Below are 25,416 nucleotides of genomic sequence, written 5' to 3'. Positions count from 1 at the left end.
GGACTCACGATTTTCTGATCCAGGATCCATTTCCCAAAAGCCAGTGAGAAATCACAGATTCCCAAAGTGCAAATTCTAAATCCACTCCAACCCTGGCAAAACACACACACACCACTCCAGGTTTCACTGCACCACCACACACTGGGGCAAAATACACAGAGACAAACATAGATCAAGTCACCTCCCTTTTTTGTTTGCTACAAAACATTCTTGGGAATAAAGAAAGCACTGGAAAGCAGCATTTTGCTTTGCAGTATGCCAGGTGTCTAGTGTAAAACAACAACTTTTAAAAATTATTTTTAAATCAAATGGGAGGAGGAGCCTGGTGAGCACCTGCCAAGGTGTCTGTGGGTATATTGCTGCCTGTGGCCTTCTCATGGCAGAACCTGTCCTCTTGTTCTTCGTAAAGCACAACAGATACTGATAGTGTTCTGTAAATGGAGACAAATAAATAAAGACATATTTTTCAGAACACAGAGAGAAAAGTTGGAAGCATTTGCTGAGAGTCCGATCCCCACAAGGAGCTTCACATTCTAACGCCCAAGAAAAAGCTAATGAAATGTCATGGGGAACTAAGTACCACACATCCTACATTTTACGGTCATAACAGAAATATAATAAATATCCTTTAAACTCTGCAATCTGATATCAGCATGGTAATGCAGGCTTGCAGCTCTTTTGGAAACTAAAGAAGCAAGCTGAAAATACAAGTCCAAAACAAGTGATAAAAATGGAAAAATAACTTCCCTGTTCTTCAGTGAACTCTTAACTGTCCCAAATGATGAAATACAACACTCATAGTGAGAAAAGAAGTCCAGGATAAGCATTCAGAGCAGTCAACACTACCTCAATTGGCACCAGGCAGTGCAGTGCCAATTTCACAGTCAGGACTCACACAACCAGCCCCCTCTCCTGCAGCGGCGTCACTTCAGTGGGACTCCAGGGACATGGAAACTGTTCAAGGAAAAGTCACACCTACTTGGTTTGCTAATATTTTAAGGTCCAAGTGGCCAACAAATAAATAAAACTCTCTTTACATTTTGCTTCTTCACACAGGCTTGGGTTTCCTTTGACAGCAGCACATCTGATTATTTAAATTCAAACATATAGAAAGGAATTGAAACAGGTGCAACAAAAGGTTATAAGAATATTAATAACTATAGCAATCCCCAGAACAAGAAACCTGGGGAAAATTAATGAGATGAAATATTTTTAAAAAACACTGGAAGCAAGTTTTTATGATCCACAATACTCTTCTTTGCACACAGGAATCTAAAAAGCAACACTAAAATGTGGTGAACCCTGTTCAATGATCTTTAGAACAGAAGCATAAAAGAAGGACTATGCACTTTGGCTTGCAGAAAAAACTGGCTTTGCACAGAGAAATTGGATTATATAAGCCCGTGGAGTCAAAGTTAAAAACAATTCATTAACGAAACAGTCTTATAACTGAGTTACAGTGGCGGAGAAACTGCAGGACATTGTAGAAGTCCTGTTACGTTCTTGGAATGTGAGTTGCACCGTTGGCACAAAAAAAGACACCGGTGGAACGCCTCAGGTCCACCAGCGAGGTATTTCACTGGTGGATCTGCCCAGTCATTAATGGCACGCTGTGGAATGGCTCAAATGGAGGAGGGGCGATGGACGTGATGGAAGTGGCAGAGCAGAAGCATACACATGCCATGGTCTGTAGTCCTCTAGACCACAGCTGGAGCTCCACCAACTTTATACCTGCCCCAGACCCGTTATACTGCCCCAACTTAATATCAGAATCCCACCCAGTGGCCTTAGTGGGATGGAGGAAATTAGAAATAACCACTGCTGTGTCAGGGACTGCCTGGGTCAAGTCATCAAACAAAGCGTAGGACACGGTGCAACTCGGCACCCAATCATGGTACACCACTCCAAGACAGACCACAATCCGGACGAGAGGAGAGGTGGCGGGGCGCTGCACCTCTCTGGCCCCATGGGGGAGCCGAGCACGTTGCATGAACGAGCTGTCTCCAGAATTCCAAGAATCTGAGCACTGCTGGGCATGGTAGGGCACACACAAGTGAGCAAACGAAAGAGGCAACCATGCCATGCAGTAGAATAGCTGCAGATCCCTACCGAGTTTGCTTTGCAAACAGGTGTCTTGTTTGACAGAGAAATTCATTGCTTCTTTCTGAGACTTAACTGACTTGATGGTTCAGGGAATGGAAACCTCTTTCTGTGGAAGCTGCTATGCAGGATAAGGGTGACTCTGTTTAAAGGTTATTAGGCAAGACAAAAAGTGAATTATCCAGAACTGTCATGAACAAAATGGTGTGGCTGTTCTCCAAAAAAAATTAGCTTCCATGTTTTTGAATGGAACACAACCTGGCTTTGAACTAGATGCTAGATGCCAAGGAAATTTTCATTTTTTTGGGTAGAAGCACTGGAAACTTTGTAGAATGCCATGGTAACAACACCAGGATAGATAATAAAACTGACTTTGCAGCCTGTTAAAATCAAGAAGATTTCAGCTAGAATATGAATCAAATGTGAGTTTGTCAAGGGAATTTATCAAAATGTTTTGCCTCAGTTTTACAAGCATTGTAATGAGAAGCTTCCAGAACATGAGCACTTTCCATTTCGTTCTATCTTGCTGCATATTTAGAAGGCTCAGATTAATACAGGAGACACATTTCAAGCAGTGAATAGCCAAAGCATTGCAGCCCTGTTGTCTGACTTAAAAAGCTGGGCCCACTGAGTTCACCAAATCCTCCTCCTGCATAAGTGCACTTAGGATCACAGCTTGGTTTAACTGCATGTATAGGCCTCCTTTCCTTAGCATCTTTCTCCTGTTCAGGTGTTTCATCCACATGCAATTACACTTGAAGGAGACAAACAATTTGGCCCCATGTTCACTGGATCTGCCCCTTCTCATTGCATGACTCAGTCCACTGCTCTCAGTGCGCTGGAAGCCAAGGAGATCATCCGTATGAAGTCCATGGAAGGCTCACATGTGGATAGCAGACCTTCTTGCTGAAAGCCTTTTCCTTCCAACATGTGGAGGGTGGTGGGATGGGCAACATAAGTGCAGTGCTAAGAATGAAGTCAGTGATCACACGCTTGCTATTCCCCTCCTGTTATAACTGGCTGTGGATGTTACAGCTAAACAGGGCTTCTAATACACTCGCCGTGTCTCCTTCACATTCAATACTGTGAAGCAAAATCTTCATTTTTGCTTATTTCTCTACCTCTCTCCAGTCTTCTCCAGAGGGTTCAGAACAGAACTTCATGTCCTCTGAAGGACATGGTAATGCAGGAGAGTGAAAGAGAATTGGCCAAAACAAAACAAAACAAAACAAAACCAACAAATCCTCGATTCTCTTCCCTATCCATTTGCAGAAGCCTTTGCTTGATCAAAAAGCCTTCCATGAATGGCTAGACAAAATATTTTTGGCCTAGTGTCCCTCATGAGTTTTCCTTGCCCAGCTTCATTTAATTATTATTATTTTTTATTATTATTATAACATTTCTATGCCGCCCCTTGCCGAAACCTCGGGGCGGCTTACAACATGATAAAATACATTGAAATACAATAGTACATAATAAATTACCATTAAATATAACAATACAAAAAATACATTGATTTACAAATACAAAATTAAAATTATCAGTATAAATAAAAATATAGGAGGAGAAAGAGAAGGAAGAAGAAGTTGCCCAGGCCAGATCATATGTTTTAACAATTGAAATGATGTTTAAATAAAAAGGTCTTTACCTGGCGCCGAAAAACCAGTAACGACGGTGCCAGGCGGACCTCTTTGGGGAGTGAATTCCATAGGTTGGGCGCCACCACAGAGAAAGCCCTCCTCCGGGTACTTACTCTCCTAATTTCTTTCATGGAGGGTTCCCGGAGAAGGGACTCTCCCGCAGATCTCAAAGGGCGGTCGGGCATATACGGACGTAAGCGCTCGTTCAGGTAGCCAGGACCCAAGCCGTTTAGGGCTTTGTAGGTCATAATCAACACCTTGAATTGGGCCCGGGCTTCAATGGGAAGCCAGTGAAGCTGATGGAGGACTGGAGTCATGTGAGCATAACGCCCCGTCCCCGTTGTCGGCCCACTTGAATGTTGTCGGCCCACTTGAATGTTAGCACTTCAAATCTCATTTCCCCTTCTTGAAATTGCATAAGAAGCAATTGGAAAAGAATAAGATAGAGTGGGGGAAGACTGAAGCAACTCAACCGATCAGCTAAATCTAAGCATTTGGGACAAAAGAAGTTAGATCTCATAAGGGCTCGGGTTCCAGTGTGCTTACATAGGAAAGTTAATTTGGTAGACCTTGATAGGTCTCCATTCCCATAGCTCAAACAAATCATGAGTATAAGCAATGGTGAAGAGTAACTGAAGGACATCATGTACTTCAGCAGAGATAATAAAAAAGAGTGCTGCTTTATAAATAGACGGTTGTCATGCACTTGCTTCCAAAAACATTGTACAAAGAGATTAGAGAAATGCGCCAGAGAAAGTCTAGAATTTCATCCTGTCCAGATTAAATGTGGGTCTCTGCTTTGGTGTTAGAAGGTTTCTGATGAGGCAGCCCCACCGTGAATGGCAGGTGGCAGGTTGGCACCTGATTTTCCATGGCTGTTCTCCTCTGATGGAATTCTTCTTTTTCAGATGCTGACTCAACCAGGATGCAATAAAATGTAGAGCAGCATTTAAGGTCCAGCTCACAGTGTGTCCTCCTCTCCTGGGGAGGAAGAGAAGGATGGACAGCTTTAGGGTAGGTGTGTAGTGACTTCCTGTCAGTATGCTGCAAAGCACCCATGTATATATACCCAAGAAGGGAGAGGAACAGATGGAAGCTGCATTGTGTCCTGTGCAAGGCCTATGAATCTGGTAACTTCAGTTTCACTCAGTTTTCAGTTTTTCCAATCTTAAGGTTCTATGTCCAAATCACTTTGCAATTATTTTAAAGGTCTGCATGAAAATGTAAGCATATTATACATTTCTCCTCATGTACACATTTTTGCATGCAATTTTGCCTAGGATAATCGTCTTTCCAAGAAATGTTCTCTATCCTAATGTGTTTGTATGCTAGTTCATGCTTCCCCGAATAATCAAATTTGAGTGTCTACTTTCCCCTAGTGTATGCATTTTCAAAAGTAGAACTGCATTACAACATTTAAAAAGCATGAATATCAGAGGAATATCAGTTTTGATTTGTATAGTGGTTCCAGAAATATGAATTAGGTACTTTCATATGAACATCTGAATTGAATAAATTCTCCTCAATTCCTAATCCGCATACTTTTTGCCACCTCAGCTTCCCATCTTTCCACCCATAATTTGGGCCAGTATATCAGGTAGACATGTTTTGTCCTGTCTCGCTTAGTGGGAACACTTGTCTGCATAGTCTTCATGCAGAGTGTTGGGAATTGTACATCTGCATAGTGGGAACTGTAATGCAAGTTTGTAATATGGAGTATTTTTATGGCGCATTCAGACAATATAGTTGTTGGATTGCTGCATTGCAATGACAGTTGCTGTTGTTTTGCCTTGCTCCCTTTTGTTCAGTCATATTTCATTTGTAGAACAGCAACAACCAGCAACTGCTTGTGCCAACCTTACCAGTGTGAACAAATAAAACTTGTAAATGTGATAGGATGTTAATAAAAGTATTCCTTTCTTAAACGTTTACATTTTTAGTGCTAGTCTTCTATTCATAGATGTGCACAGATTTAGCTGCTTTTTATAGACCAAAATTTATTCTTACTACTCTTCTGTGCAGCTGATATTTACATTTGTTACTGGATGGTTCAAAAAGGAAAGAAAAACTTTAAACACTTGGAAATAATGACAGTGTACCCTGTAGGGTACCATTAGGCTTTCTTTGTGTTCCAACAATTGGGAACCCCATGGATATAATTGATAGGCAAATGACATTTCCCATGCCTCAGGGTTACTCGCATGTTGTGAGGTTGACCTGGAGGGATGGGAAATATCTAAGTCTATCAAGTGTTGCCACCTCTTGGAAAAGAAATGAAAAGACAGCAGGAGGAGCAGGACAAGCAAAGCAAAAAATATGAACATGTATCAGTACAACAACACTTTTATCTTCAAAGTTATTTTACAAAGTTATTTTTAAAATATATTTGGAAAGAATAACAGAGGCAAATGGAATGTTTTCTAAACCTGCCCACGGTTTCTGTCTGTTTTCCTCAAAGTGGTGATCTTTGAGAAGTATGCCCAAGCAAGGCAATCTGCAGGCTATTCTGGAATGGATGCTCTGTAAACATTCGGCCTTTGGTATGGTGTTGTGAAGAGATTGTTGGGCTTTGAACTGGGGAGTGCTGGGTGCAGTCCCCACAGCCCATTAAGCTATTTGCTGGTCTTCGGTAACTCACAACTTAAATGCATTCCTAAGGCAGAACTTCCACAAATGTACGGAATACTGATGTGACACCTTTAAAAAGACACAACTCCATGGTCAACATTTAGGATTCATAACATTTATGGCAGCCATAGTAGTAAGCCATGACATGGAATTTCAAGCTGAAAGGTTTTCCTAAAACAAGGTAAGCTGCTGGATATTATCTGCAATTTGGCCTGTGGCAACTTCATAGTCAACATACTATTACAGGGAGCAACTGTCTGGTGTTTCCCCAAACCTGGAAATCTTTTGTCATGCCAATCAATTCCAAAACATTCTATGAAAATTATACTGGTGCAGGTAGCCATGTGTAAGGAAACAAATGCCAGTAATGTTTTGACATATATTCAAAATTTTAAAAAGCTTTAATAAACTTGGGCTCATGAAAAGACTATGAATTTGGGAGCCAGCATTGTTTGAATTCCTCCAGGCATCCTACACAAATGTACACACAGTCCAGAGGTACAACTAAGAATGGAGCATTGTGTTCTCCCTGTCCATTGAGATCATCAGAGGGCACCAAAATCCATCTTCTCCATGCAAGAGGTAATATCAGTATAATTAATTGTCATTTAGTATGTAAATTGTTCTGTTTATTTTAGAAGGGATTTTTTTTTTAAACTTCAGTATATGAGAATTGTCTGGGCTAGTTGAGGAGAAGACTAGTCCCATATGATAATACAAGCTCAGAAATAAATTGTTCTTGAGTTCTTCTAGTGTTGTTGCTTTAAGAGCATAATTTGGGATTTGAATGAAAGATGTACTGAAAATATTGAAAGAAAATACTCTGAGCTGTTGTAATGAATATAGTCTTCAATTACAGATGAAGAGACACCGATCGGGAATAAATTCTTAGGCTGATGGTTGCTTGAGAAAATTTCTGGAGTATATGAAGTTAAGACACTTAATACAAAACATTTAATTAATATAACAGTGATAACAGAAAAATATAATGAGTCCAACAGTAAACCATGTTTTATTATTATTTTGGCAGCACTATCAATTATCTATCATAGGTTTGGTGATTCTTCTTAGTCCATTTGTTTCTGTTGCTTCATGCCCATTTCTCCTCAATTTTCTGTGTCCTCTCTATTCACTTTTCTCTTTTCTTCCCTTCTCTCTTTCTGGTAGTATTTCAGCTCCTTCTTCTTCAGGCATCAGCATCTAATTTTTTTCCATTGGGCTTTCTCCTCACAGTGTCCACCTCTGCTTCAGCTTGCCTGGCTTTTTATTGCCTCACTGCCTTAGTCTATATGAGTATTTCTATAAGTCATCAACATAAGTTAGCTTTTCAATAAGTTTCAGTTTCAATAATTCCAGTGCTGGGAAAGGAGGGAGAGAAGCTCCCTACCAAGTAGTCAGCTCTTGATTTCTGTCTAACACATGACACATTGAGAGTGATTTTTAACAACAATGCCTTTATCTCTAGTTCTGCTTTGTATCCTTCTGTGCGCTGATTGACGGTCCCTAAAGAGTTAAGCGCTTCAATTGCATAATCTCTCCTTTGGGTAGATAGGAAATATACGCCCCTTCTTTCAGGCTGTACGTTTGCCAATGTTATAGTGAAATCCTCAATTGCTGTGTGTAAGCACTGTGCCAAATTGACATTACAACTGTGTGCGTGTGAGAGAGAGAGAGAGAGAGAGAGAGAGAGAGAGAGAGAGAGAGAGGGAGAGAGAGGGAATGAAACTTTGCTCTGCCCAGCATTGCTTATATGACTTGATTACATGTGTGTGGGCGACAGAGACAGAGAAAGCCACAGAGAGAGCGCATACATGATTTATAAGAAGTACCGTCCGTAGTCACAAATTCTGAGTGCTGTTAACGCTGCCACCTCTTGGATTCATCTGACTTTGTGGAGGGGGTGGGGGGTTGAGCTGCCGGGTACAATGCCGTCTTTTGATGAGGTTTTAAAAGAGGCTGGGGAATTTGGAAGGTTTCAAAAGAGGGTCTTCTTCCTCCTTTCCCAGACTGGCATAACTTTTTCTTTTTTATTTGTTGGAGTTGTGTTTCTTGGACAAGATCCAGAGGAGTATTGGTGCAAGATCCCTTGTGCATCTGAATTAAGAGACCATTGTTCATGGACAGCTGAAGAGGAGTACAATCTTACCATTCTAGCTTCAAGTCTGATGAATTCTTCCCAGTGCGCAAGTTGGAATGACACCTGTTATAACTGTACCAACCCACTATCTCATCTTACCAACTACAGCTTGGGCAGTGTACCATTTACTAGATGCCTGAATGGCTGGCTATACAAAAACCCTCACTCCACTATTGCCAGCGAGGTAAGAGAATTCAAAGTCATCTAGCAAATATTTTTATTAACAGAACAGGAATGTAAAATGTATCGATAACCAGAAATCTAGATAGCAAATGATGGCAAGTTGACATCTGTGATTAAAATGTTTGCATATTCCATTTTCCCTACCACAGTAACTAAAAAGTAGCATAGATAACCTTAAATAGCATCCGTGCTTCATATCTGAACTAATCCCAAGACTGTTCCTTTTCTACTTACTCTACTGGCATCATAGATATTGGATACAGTAAGGAAAAAAGCTGGGTGGTCAGATGCACCAAAAGACAGCGCCACTGCAATTTCAGGATGCTTGTATCACCTCTCTGGATGAATGTGATGGCACGTCCCATTTGAAGTCAAATTAAGATGAATTTGATGTAATATTCCATTAAGTTAAGGATGGAATGGCAGAATGCAGGATGGGCATGCAGCAGATTCCAGGCATCACCAAATTAAAAGGAAGGATCAGGTAGTGGGTGATGGGAAAGGCCCCTGAAGTGCTGCTGCCGGCTGCAATAGACTGCGCTGAGCGAGAGGGACATATAGCCTGACAGGTTCCTGCCTTCCTAAATCTTAGCCCTAACCTGAGATTTAAAAATCAGTTCCGTTCAATGCTATTAGTTTCAGCCATAAACTATGGCAAAGGGAAGAATAACACCCATAACGCTCAGTATAAGCAACAAAGAAAGGAATAATAAAGTGAGTCATAAAACTTATAGGATGAAATATTTAAAATGAAGTTAGCAGTATTAGTCCATTTAGACAAAATCCAAACAAGAACAGCTGCAGCATAATAATTTAGGGAAGTCATGAATTTGTGAGGTAGCTTTTGAGTTTCACAAAATCCTTCCTGAGTCACAAAACTATTTCTGGGAAAGGAAAGAGCGATGATGTTGCTGATGCAAGTTATGATGGGGCCCATCTGCTGTCTTAAATATATGACAGTTTTAAAACGATTATTCAGAAAGCTCTGCTAGAAAAATGCTGCAATCCTATACATAATGACCTGGAAATGTCTCCTTGATTTCAGTGGGGTTTACCTCTGCAGCAATATTTATAGGATGGCACTCTGCCTAGTGCAGATCTTAGGCTGCACCAAAGCATATGTTAATAAAGAAGCAAGTTCTGTTCATCTTTTGAAATACAAAAGGTAACAGTGAGTTTTGAGGCAAGGGAAAGTGCAAGGGAAATCCAAATTCCCTCCCCTGAAATGCCGTTCTAATTTTGCTTCTGGTTTACATTTGGTGAAAAGAAAATGTAGGTTTAGATGCAGCTTGTGTCCAAAATCTGTGATTTAAGATTCAACATCTTGCTTTAAGCAAAACCACATGGCTCAATTAGAGCTTTTACTTTAAGGAGATTCTAAAGGTTCAAGTTCTTATGTGCAGACTTGGGCGGGGAGTAGGGGAGGCCCATGGGAGGAAGAAAAGGTTTCTAGGCTTTGAAAGCCGTTTTGACTAAGAGCTGCAGAAGTGCAATCCAAGGCAAGCTCAGCCAACCAAGTTATTTGAAAGGGTGAGCCCTACTGACCTAGTTATTATTACCTTGGGGTCTCTCAAATCCATATGGGAGGGAGAAGCATACTTTAAGTAAATGTGTGAGTGTTTTAAATTATAGCTGCTCTTTCTAGAATATAATGGTGAACCCTGAACACCCTTTTCTAGCAGTCGTGCTGGAGGTGGCAGGGCTGGAGAGGTCAAGGATGAAAGAAAACTTGGGCCTGGCAAAGGCTGCTGTCCTTTTGGACTGTCTGGTTAGAGCGCAGTAAAGAAAACATGAAATTGTATGGAATTTACTTCTACAAGATGTAGTGATAGCCACCAATTTGGATGGCTTTAAAAGCAGACAGAACAGACTGTGGAATGCGCTCCCCAGAGAGGTTCACCTGGTGCTGAGCCTATATTCTTTTCGGTGCCAGGTCAAAACCTTTTTATTCAAGTATTATTTTAAAAAATTAGTATTTTAATGGTTTTAACAGCCACTTTTGATTTATTTTTATTGGTTATATTTTTATTTATTTATTTATTTATTTAGACAGCTGATATGCCGCCCCCATCACATAAGCCTAGGGTGGGTTACAATATTAAAATATTGTTTTATATATTATTTCATTTTATGTTATATATTGTTTTATCATATTGTGATATTGATCGTTTTATTGAATTCTGATTTTAATTGTTGTAAGCCGTCCCGAGATGTTAAACATAAAGGACGGCATATAAAAGTTTTAAATAAATAAATAAATTGATACAAGATAAAACAATAGATGGGTATTTTCCCTGCGGGCTATATGCTGCCTGTGGGTACCAGTTGCTGGGGAACATGGCCAAGAGGGTGCTTCATGTCCTGCTGTGGGTTTTCTGTGGGCAACTGGTCAGCCAGTGTATGAAGAAAATGCTGGACCCTGGTTCTGGTCCAGAAGGCTCTTCTTAAGTTCTTTGATTCCAAGTAGCTATGTTATTTTTGTGAGTCCAAGCATAAGCGACTGGCAGCCTAATTGGTGGTGGTTACGGAGGCTTGCCACTAGAGACATTATACAGAGTGAATACTACTGAATTTCCTCACAGGGCTAGTGTGGTGTGGAGGTTTGAGTGTTAGACTAGGAACCTGGGAGATTTGAGTTCTAGTCCTCACTTAGCTATGAAGCTCACTGGATGACTTTGAGCCAGTCATTCACTCTCAGCCTAACCTACCTCTCAGGATTGCTGTTGTGAGGATAAAATGGAGTCGTCTAAATTTCCTCATGTTCCTCACAAGAACAAAAAAGACAAGATATAAAAGCAACAACGTAGTAACTTCTGGTGAGGTGCAAAAGCTTCTGACAGCAATCACAACTCTCACTGCACTCAATGCAAACTGAAGGAATTGTGCCTTATAATTGTGCCACATGAACAACTGTGACAAGATAGACAGTTAATACATGGCTCAATGTAGCTCTGAATGGAACTGGTGCAGTTCATTATGATCTTTTGCTTCTTGTTGCCCATTTTCTTTCAACCACAGATAGGAGAAAGCATTGGAATTTCCCAGAGATTTATGCTGAATTTACTTCCATGTTTGTAAACAAACACACACTGCTGTGTGTGGTCATTTTTATTACATTTTAAATGCTAAGTTTCTTTAAATTGCAATGATTTCCGATTACAATGTGTGTAAAGATATTTCTTTATTTAAACTCAGGTGTTTTGTTATTTAAAATGAACTTTAAAAATGACATTTCAAATGTTTTTAAAATGACCTTTTGAATTTATTACCTCCAGGCCCTAGTAAAGATCCTCTAAAAAGCCTTGGACAGTTAAACCTGTCTTAGACTGATCGGAATTCAAAAATAATCTTTGAAAATCCATGGCAGTCCATATATTAAGTCAATTTCTGGCCCACATCTCCCCATCTCCTACACACTCATAGAAGCAGCAACTTCAGAACAAATTAGATTGTGAAGATGATAATCTATGAAAAACACAGAAGAACAAAAAACAATATATCAATTAAGCCAGCAGTCCCAGCACAAAAACAACAATAAGAGCATTCATAGTGGAGTACTCAGTAGAAAGTAAGATTACAGGAGCCAAACATGGCTATGTCACTAACTTTGGTGATAGAGATATGCAATTTGATCACAGAATTGATTTGCACCAATGAACCTATGGTATTATCCTCTCTTGCTGTGTTACTGGTAATGATTGCATTTAACAAAAGCTTGCTGCCACGCATGATACAATCACATCTCTGGCTCCATGGTGCCAACACTGCCTTTGTGTTTCTGCACAGGTAGATAACCCTTCCATTGCCCAGTGCTGGGCCATAAGAGTAGCTTGGCAATTGCCCCCATCTAAAGTGCTCTAAGTCTAGTTTTGGTCTAGCTTACAATTCTGCAGGTTATACAGTGCATCCTTCTGTCTCATTCTAAAAATGTCTATGTTAATGTAACTGCAGCTGTTCATGGGGGTGAATAAGCTGTTGAAAGCAAGTCAGTGAACACCTGGGGACTTTTCTTCAAAATGAATGTGATTAGGATTGAAGTGCCAGACTTTTATTTTTAAAAATAAGGGTTGAAGAAGGAAACTGAGAGTAAAGGCATACCTTAAACAGGGGTTCTCTCTTCCCATGGAACTCTGGGAAATGTAGTTGTGGGTCCAGAGAAGAGGGACCCTCACCAAATTACAATTCCCATAATTCTTCAAAGGAGCTCATGCTGGTTAAAGTCCTCCGAAAGTGATATATCCTTATATTGCACATAGAGCCAAAATGCATGTTTTGGTTGAGGGAGATTAATTTTTTTAAAAATAGAGATGTTAAATACACAGCAATAATTTTTGAAGTGATGATCCTTTAAGAGCATTATCCTCAGCAATAGTATGTTAAAATTATACTAAATTACACAATTAAAATGGGAAATGAAATGTTCTTCATGGTATTCTTTGAATTTAAACCTTTCATGCAGAAGATTAATTTCTGAGCTCAGGTTTGTATTTTGAAGAGATTATTCCGCTTTCATAATATAATGTCTCATTCACATTAATACTTGTGGATTGTGATTGGACAATGTTCTTTCTCTGCGGTGGCGCCTAAGTTATGGAATGCGCTCCCCAGAGAGGTCCGCCTGGCGCCGTCGTTATTTGTTTTTATTTAAGCGGCATTTTAATTGTTAATATTATTGGATTTTATCTGGCCAGGGTGGCTTATTTTATATTGTTATTTTTGTATTTTTAATTTTAATATTTATATTTTTAATTTAATGTTATTTATTTTAACTTATTGTTGTAAGCCGCCCCGAGGCTTCGGAGAATGGGGCGGCATAAAAATGTTTTAATAAATAAACAAACAAACAAATAAATAGTGTTAGAAAGCTCATTTTGAGAGAAAACCATTAATAAGGACATCTATATTGCCTTGAGAAGTTAAGGCTTTTCATTCTTGAAACTCATATCAGTTAATTGTTAAATACACATAGTTTAATGGGAATGTTGCTAACCAGGTTAGAACAAGAAAGACGGGGAAGCTGTATTTTTAATTTTGCTTTGTTTCTCTGTGGTACATTTTGTTAATCATTAATCCTGATATGTGACAACAAAGAAATGTTTCTTTAAAGGAACGTGTAGTGAAGGTAGAATCAGCAATCCCTTTCAGACATTCTAAAGACCACAACATTATGATTTATCAGGCTAAGAATGCATTTTCCCTGTAGTGAAACATAGTAAAATCACCAAGAGTAAGTCTAAATCGGTGCAATGAGGTTTTCTGCCAAACTCATAGCATGAAGAGTCTGTTCAGATGAAGCGGGAACGAACTACACTCTGCAGACTTGTCTAAAGTCTAGCCTTGTCCAAATGCTAAACTGAAAGCTGTCCCTCCCTCTGACAAATAAGCTTTCCACATTCAAGGAGATTACAGTATGGCGACACTTGATTCTCTATGTGCATTCTCAGGGGGTACAGTTGTGGTAAGGGCAATATCATGGCTAAATCATGGCCCTGACTCAGAATGAAGAGAAAGCAGGTAAAACAGAGCTGGAGAAAACTCATTTAAGTAGTCATTAGATCCAGCCTCCCTCCATCTGTGTGACTACTTCCTGGAGAGTGTGTAAGCCAGGGGATTGTTGCTGAAGGTTGCCTGAGTGAAAGGAGGGAGGACACACGGAGTTTTTAAAGTGCTTTTTTCTAGAAAATACTCCAAAATTTCACGCATCCTCTAAGGCAAGACACAAGCTTCTGGACCAGCTTCCAAATTTCCTGTTCAAATGAAGCACCAAGGCTGCTTTCTTTTTGTTGTAATCTTGACACTGTTTCACCATGGAGGACACATTCTGGATCATTGTCTGTATATACTTTTGGCAGAGTGCACCAGAGGGATATGTCCTTAGAAGAAAGATAATTCTTTCCCAGAGGAAGAAAAGAAGTTTAATTTATGTTACTGGTATAGACTTACATGAAAAATGGTTATTATTAAAGTGGCAAAACTTTAACATGATTGTTTTAAGGGCTGTGTACCACTTTCCCTGTACATGAATAAACATAGCTAAGGACATGTATCCCCACCCCTGACACACATCATGCAGGGACTAAATGCACACTTATAGGAGCGGATTGCCACTTGTGCAATGGGAGTTTCCTTTCTCCTTCCTTCAGCCCCTCACAAACTCCCCAGATCTGTTCCAGAGGATCCCGCAGCCTTCTAGAGCAGATCTGTGGGATGGGAGGTTACAGCAGGGAGGGAAGCTTGGTCCACCAGAAGTATCTGCTCTGCTGTTGGAAGGACACCACTGGATAGAACTCAGTGCAGGCACAGAGAAACCAGTTCTCTTCCTGGTACATAAATCAGGATGAGAAAATGCATTGGCACCACCGTACTTACATTGCAAAAGATTTCAGAAGTATCAACACACAGGAAGGCACATGTAGGCGAATGTTGGCATTCGCCGTTTTCTTCCCACATATGATAAATTTGTTTTTGTCACACCTGCAATTAATTATTTCACTTCTATGCTGCAGAACCAAAATATGGATTGCAATGTACAAAGTTAATGGGCAAATGTACCTCAAATATGGATTTAAAATGCAGTATGAGAATTATATATGTCTATGATTGAAAAAAATATAAAACATTGGACCAGTGCTGAGCCTAAAACAGTAAGGGGATACTTAAACAGAAGACCATAAAAAACTATTGAGTACTAACAAGTGGTAATTGTCACCAAATCCTTCAGGTGATCAGTCTGAAGATCAATTCCATGGATTATTTTCATTAGATTTCTTGATGAAAGTTTTAAGGGGTTGTGATGAATTGTGTTTCTATGTTATTAATGAACATCTGCTTGATTACTTTGAAAATCCTAATTTAGTGGGAAAATCGAATGCTGATCATATAAGTCAGATTGGTCCTGTTCGCTCAGTACTGTTGAGCAACCAGCTGTTCTCCAGAATTGTAGACAACCATCTTTTCCCAATCTACCTGGGAATGTCAGGGATTGCTTTTAAGGATAAAAGAAGAGCCACCATGCATCAGACCAAGGAGCCATCCAATCCAGCAGTCTTTTTTCACACAGGGCACAACCTGATGCTGAATAGGATGTGTGTGCAACTGTACCTTTCCATTCACATCCCTCAGCAAGTGTTGTCTGTCTCTGATACAAGAGGTAGCTCCTCGCCATCACAACTAGTTGCCATTGGTACTCTTTCCCTCCAGGAATGCACCTAATGCTCTTCCACAGGCCCCCAAACTGACAGCCATCACTACAGGCTTGTCTACATGAGGCATTTATTGTGCTCACGTAATTCCTCACCTATCGTAGTTTGAGGGCACTTTGCATGGCATTTTCAACCTCCAAGGCAACTTGTGTGCTTCCTGAGTATTTCCATCGCTTTTTTTTTAGAATGACAATAATGAACAATACAAGGCCCAGCTTGCTATAAATCTCTATAAAATGTAATAGTTGGTATATTTCTTCTGGTCTGCTATACTGCAGTATCCCTTTGTGGATGTATAAAGGTACCTATGGAATGGCAGAAAAAGGAAAACTTGAGGGAAAGACCCACAAAGGAGCCAGTCTTAATCCCAAGAACAATCCAGAATCAGAAAACTTGCTGAGGTGGTGAGCTAAAATGAGGCCTGGTTCTTGCAGGAACAAATTCCAGCATTTGACTGTGCACTGTGGGAAGAAGGAGAGCTGTTCCACAGCCATGATGAAAGGTCTCCCCCAGAAGTCCTGACCAGCGGCCACTCCAGCAGGCTTTGCTGAGGGAGATGAAAGGGAGAACAGCCACACTAAAAAGAATTAATTTGCCCCTTGCTGCCCTCCTATCACCTTTCCCTCTGGGAGGATGTTTGGAGGAGTGGCATGAAATATTCCACATCTTCATCATCTGTCCTGTCTTCAGACAATCAGTTTCAAGGGATGAGCCCAGGTTCGAGTATGAGAGGAATAACAATGCCTCTCTTTCTACTTTTTCCACAGCAAGCACATTTTTGTACATTTCCATTAAGTATCACCTCACTTGCCTTTTTCCTTAGCTAAACAACGATCATAGACATTATAACCTTTCCTCACAGTGCCATTGCTCCAGGCCCTTGATTCTTTTGGTTATATGTTTTCTACCTGTTTTTCCAACTCTGCCATATTCTCTTTGGGGTGCGCAGCAGCACCTGGCAGCATCCTCGGAAATGAATAGGGAGGGCGTCAAGGTGGGAAGGCAGGGAAGAGAGCCCTGGATCCACTGTTCATTGCTGTCCCAACCATTGCCTGGTAAGTCAGCTGGGCAAAATGAGAGGCCCACCTAGCTAGACATTGGAGGAAGAGGAGGTATTAAAAGACCCTGTTCTTATCCTAGCCTTCTTGGCTTTTGCTGGCAGGGCTTTGGAGAGAGAGAAGTCCCTGTGCTATTATGCGTTATGTCTTATTAAAACTGAATATGAGTCTTTTTATTATAGAGGACAAGGCATCAATTAAAATTAGTTCGTGGACTAACCAAGTCAGTTGTTTTCTATGCTGAATGCTTTTGAAAAAAAACTTGTTTCTGGTCAGGAGGACATAGCAGGAGAGGCTTGGATGTAAACAGTCTGTTTCCTTATTTACTTGTTGTCTCTTACCATTTTTTCTCCTTTGTCTCTTACCTCCATATTTTATTCCTCATAATTCTGCCCTCCCCCATATTTTCAGCTAAGGCTTTCTCAGGACAAACTCTGGAAAGATAAACTAGAAAGAACTACAGCTATAAGGAGAAAAAACAGCATTTGAATTTTTCACCAGTGGAGGAGGGTACTCCACTGATCCAGCAATTACCAAAATATGGTGCTGAAGAGTTTTATTCATTCCTTGTTCATTGTGGGGATATAGTGATGTTGGAAATGGCAGTCTCCCTTATGCCAACTTTGTTTAGTATATTTTAATACTTTTTTTGGCTGCACAATCCATTGGATTAGAGCCAGATTTACACTGTGCCGCCCTTTCCACCTCCTCCTTCCCATGGCTTCTCATCCAGTCCTCAAAATGCTACAGTGAGAATCAGGAGATGCTGATGAATTGGGAGTCCTGGTAGTGTGCTGGAAGGGATCCCCAAAAATGAGGCAGAAGGACTTCCATGATTGGAGATTTTCCTACTATGGAAGGTAGATGTTGGATCCAGCCCATTCTTTTTTCTTTAACTAAATACTATTTAATACAAATGCCAACAAAAGTGTGTATAGTCAAGGCTATGGTTTTCCCAGTTGCAATGTATGACTGCGAAAGTTGGACCATAAGGAAGGCTGAGCACCAAAGAACTGAGGCCTTTGAATTGTGGTGCTGGAGAAGATTCCTGCGAGTCCCTTGGACTGCAAGGAGATCAGACCAGTCAGTCTTAGAGGAGATCAACCCTGACTGCTCTTTAGAAGGCCAGATGCTGAAGATGAAACTCAAATACTTTGGCAACCTAATGAGAAGGAAGAACTCCCTGGAGAAGAGTCTAATGCTGGGAACAATAGATGGCAAAAGAAGAAGGGGACGGCAGAGGATGAGGTGGCTGGATTGAGTCCCTGAAGCAGTTGATGTGAGCTTAAGTGAACTCTGGGGGATGGTGGAGGACAGGAACGCCTGAGTGAATGTTGTCCATGGGGTTGTGATGGGTCGGGCACAACTTCGCAACTAACATAACAAAAATGTAATACAATTTTTTTTCTGCAATTGATTCAGTAACTGATGCAAATTGGTACACAAAGTGTTTCTTCTTCAAATGTCTATGCTCTGTGTTTGAATTTGTGATCTTATCCAAATGCCTCAGAACTGTTCTATCATTCTAAACATGAGATTCTTGGTAAATAAATAAACACTTTGAAATAATTAATAAACAACTAAACCATTCAACTAGTATTTTGGCTTTGACTTATAAAGTGCCAAAGAAATAATGCAACATGCATGGTCCTATCAGCAGTGGTCTAAAAAACCAATGAAACAGTTCATGCATGCAAGTCCACTATGGGTTTCTCTACATGAGGGATTTAACCCAGTTTTGCCAAGGAGTCTTCTTTTCTTTTTGTTGCAGGAGGAAAAATATGTCGTTTTTGCAGGGTTCTTTCCAGGGGTTTGCCTTTCTGTACAATGCATTAACCACATGGTAGAGTGGATTTGCAACTTCTCCTCAGGTTTTTGTTCCAGTTTGTTGTGTTTTAAAATGTAATACCAGATCTTCTTCCCTCTAAACAAACAAACCAAAAAATCCTAAAAAGGCTGGCAAACATGGGAGAGGCTTTGGGGGATCCCTGCAAACTTCCATGAGTGGGCAATCATGAGAACACCATGAAGAGATCGCATAGTGAATCCCCAAATGGTTTAAGTAGCTTACTGAATGGGAACTGGCATATGAGTATGAGGACAAAAATAGTTCACAAAACAGTATTAATATATGTTAAATGGTAAATCTTTCATTTGCTCAAAGGCAGAATCTTTGGTTGACTAAAAGCTCCTTCTCTTCTACAAAAACATGTTGTATCTTTTTGCTTCCTCCCACAGTTTGACCTTGTGTGTGAGAACAGATGGCTAATAGATTTGACACAATCTCTTCTCAATCTGGGCTTTCTAGTAGGAGGGTTCATTCTAGGCTATGCCGCAGACAGGTAAAGTTTGTTTTTTAACAACAATGTACAGATCACATTATCCTCAGTTGCAAATAACACTGCTTCACACATGATACTTACGCAAGTGAAAAGGGAGTGCACCTTTGCACACCATTTTGTGTGAAGTTAATGCCCATCTTGTACTTATGGATGAAAGGAGTTGAAATAAAATTATTCTTGAGCATCACAGTTATAGAATGTCTGGTCCTCTTGACAAAAGGATCCTTCTTGGTGACAATCCACTGTAGGTTGCCATGTTGTGTGAATTTGGACCATTTTCCACAAGGGTGGCTTGTTTTTGGAGTTGGCAAACCTGTGATGGATTGTTGTGTTGTCTACTCTGGGCTACTGGCCCCATCACTGGTTGCAGGAAGGGGCTTCTCTTGCTGAGCATACCTGGGTCACCACCAATGACAGCCACCCCACAGATGACCAGGTAGCATGGTGGAGTACCAGTTGCTGGCTCCCACATCCCCTGCTGTGATCTTAAGCTCTTCTTCTTCACTTGCCTTTGTTTTTTTTCCCCCTTCTCCCTCCCCTTTTGCTTTGGATATCACTTATTGTGATCTTTGAGGTGACAGTCCTCCGAAGCTCCCAAATGGCACATTGGAGGGACTGTCTGTGATATGCCACATCTTAACTTTAAGTACAAGAAATTTGTGCAGATTTTTTGTATTAATTTTTTAAAACACAGAAATATAGAAACAGACCAAGTCAGAAGGAGCCTCCTGGGCCATCTACTACCTTGGTCAAACTTATGGATTTTTGGGAAGGTTTTCTCCCAACTCCCGCCCCCCTCCCCCCCGATTAGCCTTGTCAGCTTAAAAAGGAAGCTGTAAAGGCCCAGTGTTCCTATTAATGGTGTGGCTCACACTCTTCCACTTTCCTGAGCATCTAGAGTCTCATGAAACAGTGTGAGGACTCTGAATACACCTTCTGTGTACACCTAGCTGGTCCTTAAGATCTTCTACAAAGGTCCTTCTCTGAGAAGCGTCCTTGAAGAAAGTGAGGAGGGCTGTTACAAGGAGAAGGCTTCTCAGTGGTGGTGCTTCAATGATGGAATATGTTCCACAGAAAGGTTCATCTGGTGCCAACTTTTTATACTTTCCAGTGCCAGACCAAGACCTTTAGTTCAGTTTTAATCAAGTACTGTAAATTGTTTTGATGTTTTACTATTATAAACCATCTAGAGATTTCTATGGAAATACAGGCAGTATAGAAAAAGTTTAAATAAATAAAAATAATTTTTAAAAGAGTCTGCTCTCAAAAGGAAAGAAAAACCCTCTAGAGAATCTTGCTGTGAAGGGATGATCTACTTGTAACTCCCTTTCACAAAGATCATTTGCAGCTTTGCTTTCCCTTGACAGCTCAGCTTTTGACAGCTGTCAATAGAGTGAACAGTAAAAAATTGCCTAGATGCAGACTCTCCAGTCAATGTCAGTGGTTGATCCCTGCTGCCTTTTGACAGCAGACACCTCTCAAGACATTGCCCATGTGAGGCTTCCCATTTTGGACCCCGCAAGTGCACATCTTCGCAAGTCTGACTAAAATAATTGTTTAAAAATTAAGAAAAATGCGCAAAATTCTTATATTAAAAAAATAAAAAGGGATGGTGAATCAGTGACAGCCTCCCAAATTGGCTACCATCTCAAAGATCATGAAAAGTGATCTCTGGGGAAAAAAAGGTAAAAGGAGAAAAACCATGGCAGGCAAGAAAGGGCTCACAATCACTGTAGGGAAAACAGACAAGATGGCTTCAGCCACCATGTCCCCTGACATAGTGGTGAGAGGACCAAGGGGGGCGGTTGTGTGGGAACACCCTGTGGTGAACCTGATTATCTCTCAGGCACACTGTAGTGTTGCTCTGGGAACAACCACAATGTCTTTCTGCCTGTTTCCCTCAAACAAGGAAAGGGGGGGTTGTGTTTCCCTGCAAGGGCTGACACTGTTTATGCTGCTGAACTCTCAACTCTCTTACCCAGAGCTGTGCCTGTGCTTAGTTCTCTGCTACATATTTACACACATAATGTTAGAGAATCCCAAGAAAAAGTCTAACTGTAAAGCAGCTCTCTCTGTGCGTGTCTCTGTGTGTTTTGAAACCCAGGGCAAAGCAAAGGAGAAACTTCATGCAGCTGTGGAGCTTATTTGAGTGTTCCAGGGCAAAACACACATTCATGTACATCCTAGGCTGGTTGTAAGGATAAAATGGAAAGGCCCTGACAGCTGTCATTATGGAGGGGCAAGGTGAATCAATGATTTGGAATAGAGAGGCTGTGGAAAGGGCAAGCTTTAAGCTGACTTCCTCAACCCACCATTAATATGGGAATAGAACACACATGTGCACACATAATTGTGAGCACTCTACTGGTTCTTACATTTGTACACTCTTTTAGGCATATGATGTTTGCTTTTCGTGCATCACCCTGACTTCCACCATTCTTGTCTGCAACCATTGGTCTTTCTTCTGCTGCTTGGACAGGGTTTCAGTTTTCACCAGAGTTCTCTCAGGGGAATCACATGCCTCCAAAGCTCACTGCAGCGGATTGCAGTTAGCTGTAAGCAAATGGCTTTGCACCTGCAATTTGCTGAATAAGGCTGCAGAGCCCAAGTGAATGGGAAGCCTGGAGCAGTGCAAGCATATTCAGACAGAGGTGTTGATGCCGTCCTCACAATGGCAGAAGTGCATAGGCCTGGCTTTGTTTATGCTAACAGCTAGGAGATCCTCTTCAGTTAATACCTGGAGGGGTTCCAAGGTTTACAAAAGCAGTGCCATAACCTTGGACTCAGACATGCCTTCCCTGCTTCACGCCTCTTCCTCCTGCAGGAGGGAAGGAGAGTTGAAACTTCTGAAAATGGGAAACTGTGGTTTCTGCAAATTTATAGTTTGTTAAACTGAGATCAGATTCATGGCTTGTTACTCCTAAATGCATCCAGATGGTGCTAGAATTTGGGATGTGTGGTGGTAAGTCATTTAATGCAGCCACATTAATAAGGTGATACTAGCAGTGCTGCTAACCTGGGTTCTTCTAGCATTGTGGTTATCCATGGTGGCCAAACAAGGATGACACAACCCACCATTGGTGGGACCATGTGGAAAGAGGGACAAAATTCCCTTGCCAGTCTGGCCAAGTGGCTTACCAGTGACTGCCATTGTCAGTTGCCCCCAAAGTACCCAATCTGCACTTTGGACTAGCTAGCAGAGGGTACCCCTTGCCCCATGGCAGTAGCCAACTGATTTCAAGGTGGGAAGAGAAGTTTGATCCTTCCCCAAGATCACAGAGGGTTGGGACAAAGGGGAGAATTTGTTCCTAGACTTGTTTGCTATCCTGGACCACGTAGCAAGGATGGCAAGGATCTGCTTCTCCTTGCTGAGACAGTTATGGCTCTTGCAATATTCCTTGCAGGCTCCTAAGGACACCTCCCAAGCTGCCAGCAAGGATAACATCAAGGATCTCTTCCTCTTTGCTACTTTGGCAAGGAGAAAGGAACATCCTTGCCAGTGGCTAGACAGGTCAGCTCCTGAGCTGCTGGCAAGCATAGTAGGAAATTTCTTGGAAATGAGTGCTGTTTGCAAAAGATCCTGGCAAAAGATACCGCACACCTTTGCTCTTCATGGGCAGCTTGCCTTCTGTAAGGGGTGGGGGCCAGGGATTTCCAGTCTTATCTGGGCAATGTCCAGAAGGGCTGCCCACTGCCACACACTGTCCTGACAAGCCTGGGAATCCCTTCCCCGCCGCCCAAGGAAGGTGAGCTGCCCATTAAAAACAAAGGCATGAGGGATCTTTCCCAGGAAGGGGCTGTTTTCCAACAGCACCCCCTTCCCAACATGAATCCTCTTTTCTGGCATTTGCCCCCTGCTTTCTCCATGGGGGAGCAGGCTTTGCCCTTTGGGAGTTCAGGAAAGGGTAAAAGTGTAGCCACCCCCCCCCCCTTTAAAAACAGAAGCAAAGCTGACCTGAAATTTCAAGGGACAGCTGCAGCAAGCCAAAATGGGCTCAAAATCACAGCTGTCAGACTTGTGCCTCCTCGTGTGTCCCTGGGGGACAGTGGGGAGAGAGCAGGGGTGAAGGCTCTGTGGGCAGCCCAATCATCTGTTGAGGGCACTGTGGGTACTTTGCAAAGCAACCAACCTACTGTGGGTGATGGGTCTCGGTGTCCTTGGGGTGATAATGCAGCAATAAATTAGCATGTAGAGAACTGAATCGATGTCTTGGAGAACTGCAGTAAAACCACTGGGGCTAAGGAGTGCTGATTGTTTTTATTAATATGTTTTTATTTGCAAATCAACAATAAGAACAACAAAGAATACCACTTTTCAGTCTTTTGGCTGAGATCAAGGGTAGTGTGGTAAGAACAGCAAAAGGGAAAAAAGAAGGAAAATGAAGGAACCTAACACAAGGCATACACATTCACAATAATAATTTACATCTGATAAAACAGAGCTGTGCACAAGTACTAGAGCTGCTGCTGCTGAGAAATGTAGTGAAACACACGGCAGCACTTCAAAAGGCCTTTTAGCTTTTTGAAGGCACAATCCTATACATGCTTAGACAGAAAAAGGTCTTACAACTCCCACACACACTTCTAAGCTTCCCAAGAGTGAAGTCTCTGTCTCCTCAAAAGAAAAATGTTATCAAGCACTTTAAAAACTTTTCTCTTTCTCTTCCCACCTCATCCCTTTTTGCTTCCTTTGACAGATATGGGCGAATACGCATTTATCTCTTCTCTGCCTTTGGGGCAGGACTATGTGGCCTCATCGTGGCTTTTGCACAAAACATTGTAGTATTTTCAATATTTCGTTTTCTACAAGGTGTCTTTGGAAAAGGAACCTGGATGACAAGCTTTGTCATTGGTAAGCCATGGTGTGTTTTCCATTCTCCCTGTTAATGCAATAGTGGAAGGTGAAATCTAGAAATTTAATTTTGTTAAATTAAAGTATAATTAAGCTTCAAAGGTGCTGTTTTTGTCACAGCTGTTGCAGGGAAGAAACTGCTGCACATGTTCTGATCCTGATCCACTTCCCCATCATGTTAGATCAAAAGATGCATTTAATTACATATTGAATCTGATTTATCTACTTTAGGCTGAAATCCTATGTACTTGTACCTGGGAATTAATTAGTTGGCTTATTGAACCTCTAGTGCAGGGCTGGACAGAAAATAGATCTTTAAATGTTTTGGACTTCAGCTCCTAGTATTCCTGATAAGCAGCCATTCTGGTAGTTCCTTCTTGGGAGATTGCTTTCTATCCACTTATGTAAAGGAGAAAGACAACCACATGAAAGCAAAGTTGCCCCAAATGTTTCACACAGCATTGACCACCTGATACCTGATGTACTTTTAAAAATAGTGAATTGGCTGTTTCTTTTCAGTGACATCTGTTTTTTGTTTGTTTGTTTGTTTTGTCAATTCAGTGACAGAAATAGTTGGTTCAGATGAGCGAAGGATAGTTGGAATTATAATTCAGATCTTCTTCACCCTTGGAGTTGTGATTCTACCTGGAATTGCTTATTTAATTCCCACTTGGCGGTGGATTCAGTTGGCTACAATATTCCCCAACTTCCTTTTCCTCTTGTATTACTGGTAATGTAATTGTTTTGTTGTTACTTTCCTTCTTTTACCTTTAGGATAATGAATCTTACTCAATTCACATTGAATGTCTTTAATGTAAGGTCTCTTAGAGCAAAATGAGAACTAATGTAATATAGAGATGAGCCAGTCTCTGCAGTATGTAAGTATTAATAATAATGACCTACATTACAGGATTGTTATAAGAATCACTGTGATGTGTTAATGATGTACTTTGAACGCTCTGAACCGCTATATAATTTATAATTGCCTTGTTGCCATGATACAGTTATAAATAATAATACTCATATTAGGTGACTAGGTATATAAAACTAGGACTTTACAAAGGAAATACTTTTTATATAAGCCCAATTAAAATCAATGTGTAAATCTAAAGCAAAATACTAAGTAGAATGACTGAATTTTAATTAATTCACTTTCCAGTTATGTATATGCTGGAGCATGTATGCATCATCCACATAATCCATGTGCATTTTATCCCGTTTTCAGAACTTTTGGATTTATTAGTATGATATGGGTCAAGTATATGGAGCTTCCA

The 25,416-nt window shown here is 40.9% G+C and overlaps 1 protein-coding gene across 4 annotated transcripts in view; it reads left to right on the top strand.

Moving 5' to 3' along the window:
- The first annotated feature begins 8,130 nt into the window (after window positions 1-8,130).
- The window catches only part of SLC22A3 (solute carrier family 22 member 3), a 32,507-nt gene continuing 15,221 nt past the window's right edge, over window positions 8,131-25,416 (top strand). For all 4 annotated transcript variants that reach the window (XM_044421709.1, XM_044421700.1, XM_044421692.1 and 1 more), the window contains exons 1-4: window positions 8,131-8,689; window positions 19,187-19,290; window positions 23,988-24,142; window positions 24,704-24,872. In XM_044421709.1, coding sequence (XP_044277644.1) covers window positions 8,294-8,689; window positions 19,187-19,290; window positions 23,988-24,142; window positions 24,704-24,872 — 824 coding nt within the window. In that variant the 5' untranslated portion in view covers window positions 8,131-8,293. The remainder of the gene's footprint in view (window positions 8,690-19,186; window positions 19,291-23,987; window positions 24,143-24,703; window positions 24,873-25,416) is intronic.

The sequence above is a fragment of the Varanus komodoensis genome, unplaced genomic scaffold, assembly GCF_004798865.1.
Source record: "Varanus komodoensis strain SLA01 unplaced genomic scaffold, ASM479886v1 scaffold1, whole genome shotgun sequence".
NCBI lineage: Eukaryota > Metazoa > Chordata > Lepidosauria > Squamata > Varanidae > Varanus > Varanus komodoensis.
This window is presented reverse-complemented; position numbering and strand designations above follow the sequence as displayed.